At 40.4% G+C, this 3,312-nt stretch overlaps 1 protein-coding gene across 1 annotated transcript; it reads left to right on the top strand.

The window, feature by feature from the left end:
• The first annotated feature begins 237 nt into the window (after positions 1-237).
• LOC130743219 (pentatricopeptide repeat-containing protein At1g11290, chloroplastic) lies at positions 238-3,072 on the top strand. Its single transcript, XM_057595358.1, has one exon. It carries the CDS (start codon positions 319-321, stop codon positions 2,755-2,757), a length of 2,439 nt encoding a protein of 812 aa, XP_057451341.1. The 5' UTR covers positions 238-318; the 3' UTR covers positions 2,758-3,072.
• The last annotated feature ends 240 nt before the right edge of the window (positions 3,073-3,312 follow it).

A 3,312-nucleotide genomic window follows, 5' to 3' on the forward strand; every position in this document is an offset into this window, starting at 1 on the left:
ATGTTAAATACATATTCATATTCATATGATAGGTAAACCCGCCAAACCCCGTGTTTAGAGGTTACGATCAAGGCGGGTTAACTCATTCATTCACCCTACTTTACGACACCCGATAAAATAAAACAAAAATCTTACACACACACACACACAAAATTTTCATTCTTTTCATTTAAACTACAATAATTAAAGTAAAATATGATTTTTATTTGGTACACAACATGGAACATATAGATATGATGTTTGAAAGAGCATGAAATCCGAATTTCTTGGTATGTTCCAATCGAGTTCAAGTTGAGACAGACTGAAGAGTGAAGAAGAATGAGCTCTCAGCTCTTAGCACTATGCCCTCCACCACTTCCCATAAAAACCACCAAAACTACCACAACAACAACCCCTCTCTACCAAAGAATCTACATCCCTACCCATGTTTATAGACACCCTTCAGCCATACTCTTAGAACTCTGCGTTTCCATCAAAGAGCTTCATCAAATCATGCCCCTCATCATCAAAAACGGTTTCTACACTGAGCACTTGTTTCAGACCAAGCTTGTAAGCTTGTTCTGTAAATATGGCAGCATCACTGAAGCAGCTCGTGTGTTTGAACCTGTTGAGCACAAGCTTGATGTGCTTTACCATACTATGCTTAAAGGGTATGCGAAAAACTCTACTTTAGGTGATTCCTTGTCGTTTTACCACAGGATGCAGTGTGATGAGGTTAGGCCAGTGGTGTATGATTTCACTTACTTGTTGCAATTGTGTGGTGAGAATTTGAACCTCAAAAGGGGTATGGAGATTCACGGGCAGTTAGTGACAAATGGGTTTGAGTCCAATTTGTTTGCCATGACTGCTGTTATGAATTTGTATGCAAAGTGTAGGCAGATTGATGAGGCGTATAAGATGTTCGAGAGAATGCCGCTGAGGGATTTGGTTTCTTGGAATACTTTGGTTGCAGGGTATGCGCAGAACGGCTTTGCTAGGCGAGCTGTGAAGTTGGTTTCGGAGATGCAGGAAGCTGGCCAAAAGCCTGATTTCATCACATTGGTCAGTATTTTGCCAGCCGTGGCAGATATAAAGGCTTTGAGAATTGGAAGCTCTATTCATGGTTATGCTATCAGATCAGGATTTGAATCTATGGTTAATGTTTCGACAGCACTTCAGGATATGTACTTCAAGTGTGGGTCAGTAAGGGCAGCAAAGTTGATTTTTAAGGGGATGAGCAGCAAGAGTGTTGTTTCGTGGAATACCATGATCGATGGTTGTGCACAAAAAGGTGAATCTGAAGAAGCGTATGCAACTTTTCTGAAGATGTTGGATGAAGGGGTGGAACCTACAAATGTTAGTATGATGGGAGCTTTACATGCTTGTGCTGATTTAGGTGATCTCGAACGTGGGAGATTTGTTCATAAATTATTGGATCAGTGGAAACTTGGTTCCGATGTGTCAGTTATGAACTCTTTAATATCTATGTATTCGAAGTGTAAGAGAGTTGACATTGCAGCCTCAGTATTTGATAATTTGAAAGGGAAGACAAACGTCACCTGGAATGCCATGATATTAGGTTATGCACAAAATGGGTGTATAAATGAAGCTTTGAATCTATTCTGTACGATGCAATCTCAGGACATTAAACCTGATTCCTTTACATTAGTGAGTGTAATTACTGCTCTTGCAGATTTATCAGTTACCCGCCTGGCTAAGTGGATTCACGGACTTGCGATAAGAACTTATATGGACAAGAATGTCTTTGTTGCTACTGCTCTTGTTGACATGTTTGCAAAATGCGGAGCCATCGAAACTGCAAGAAAGCTTTTTGACATGATGCAAGAGCGACATGTCATAACATGGAATGCAATGATAGATGGATATGGGACACATGGCCTTGGAAGAGCAGCTCTTGATCTCTTCAATGATATGCAGAATGAAGAAGCTATTAAGCCAAATGAAATAACATTTCTATCTGTTATTTCAGCTTGTAGTCACTCAGGTCTTGTGGAAGAGGGCCTCTTCTACTTCGAAAGCATGAAGGAAAGTTATGGCTTGGAGCCTTCAATGGATCACTATGGTGCCATGGTTGATCTCCTTGGTCGTGCTGGAAGACTAGACGATGCTTGGAATTTCATCCAGGAGATGCCTATCAAACCAGGGATTACTGTTTTAGGTGCAATGCTTGGTGCTTGCAAAGTGCATAAAAAAGTAGAATTAGGAGAGAAGGCTGCAGACAAACTATTTGAGATGGACCCAGATGATGGTGGGTATCATGTGTTGCTTGCAAACATGTATGCCATTGCTTCAATGTGGGACAAAGTAGCCAAGGTGAGAACTGCCATGGAAAAGAAGGGGCTCCAGAAAACTCCAGGTTGCAGTTTGGTAGAGTTGAGAAATGAAGTTCACACATTCTACTCAGGAAGTATAAATCATCCTCAATCCAAAAGAATCTATGCTTTCCTAGAGACTCTTGGGGATAAGATCAAGGCTGCTGGTTATGTCCCTGACAACAATTCAATTCATGATGTGGAAGAAGATGTGAAGGAACAATTAGTCAGTAGCCATAGTGAGAGGCTTGCTATTGCATTTGGACTTCTGAATACAACCCCTGGTACACCAATACACATTAGGAAGAATCTGAGAGTTTGTGGTGATTGCCATGATGCCACTAAGTACATTTCCCTTGTGACTAGGAGGGAAATTATTGTGCGTGATTTACGTAGGTTCCATCATTTCAAGAATGGAAGATGTTCGTGCGGCGATTACTGGTAAATCGATAGATACCTTAGTAGTCACTATCACTGAATCATGATTCCTCCTACTGAGGGCCTGGGATTTAAGAGTAACTTGTGGCATCTCAAAGGATGGGCTTGTTGAAGTTTGCGTTCCAAGAAAGTGCATTATTTGGATCAACAACCAACAACCATTTTAAATTTTAATGCCCTGTTTTATCAGTGGCCTGTAACTATATTATTCAGTTGTATAATGTTTTAGGAAATATGCAATTCGATCCTGAAAGATGTTCGTTATAATATTGCTTTGGTTAATAAAATTATGAAAGTATGTGTATGCATATTGGTTCGCTAAGTAGTCAACATGGTGAATTGATGATGTGACTCAAGTAGTCAATTGCCTGTTCATTTAGCAACTTGAGCTTTGGTACTTCAAGGCTTCAGGCGTGTTACCAAATTCGCCCTTTACCCCAAAGGTACTACGTTCCAGTTCGTGCACACCGGTTGGTGGTACTTTTTTTTTCCTTACCTTCCACACCTTCACAAATTGTCATGATTCTTTTTCACGGTCAATATGGTATTTGGATAAAGAAAT

The sequence above is a fragment of the Lotus japonicus genome, chromosome 3 (genome assembly GCF_012489685.1).
Source record: "Lotus japonicus ecotype B-129 chromosome 3, LjGifu_v1.2".
NCBI lineage: Eukaryota > Viridiplantae > Streptophyta > Magnoliopsida > Fabales > Fabaceae > Lotus > Lotus japonicus.

Excerpts from the sequence above, each read along its gene's own strand:
- LOC130743219 (XM_057595358.1), top strand. The coding sequence starts at position 319 with ATGAGCTCTCAGCTCTTAGCACTATGCCCTCCACCACTTCCCATAAAA.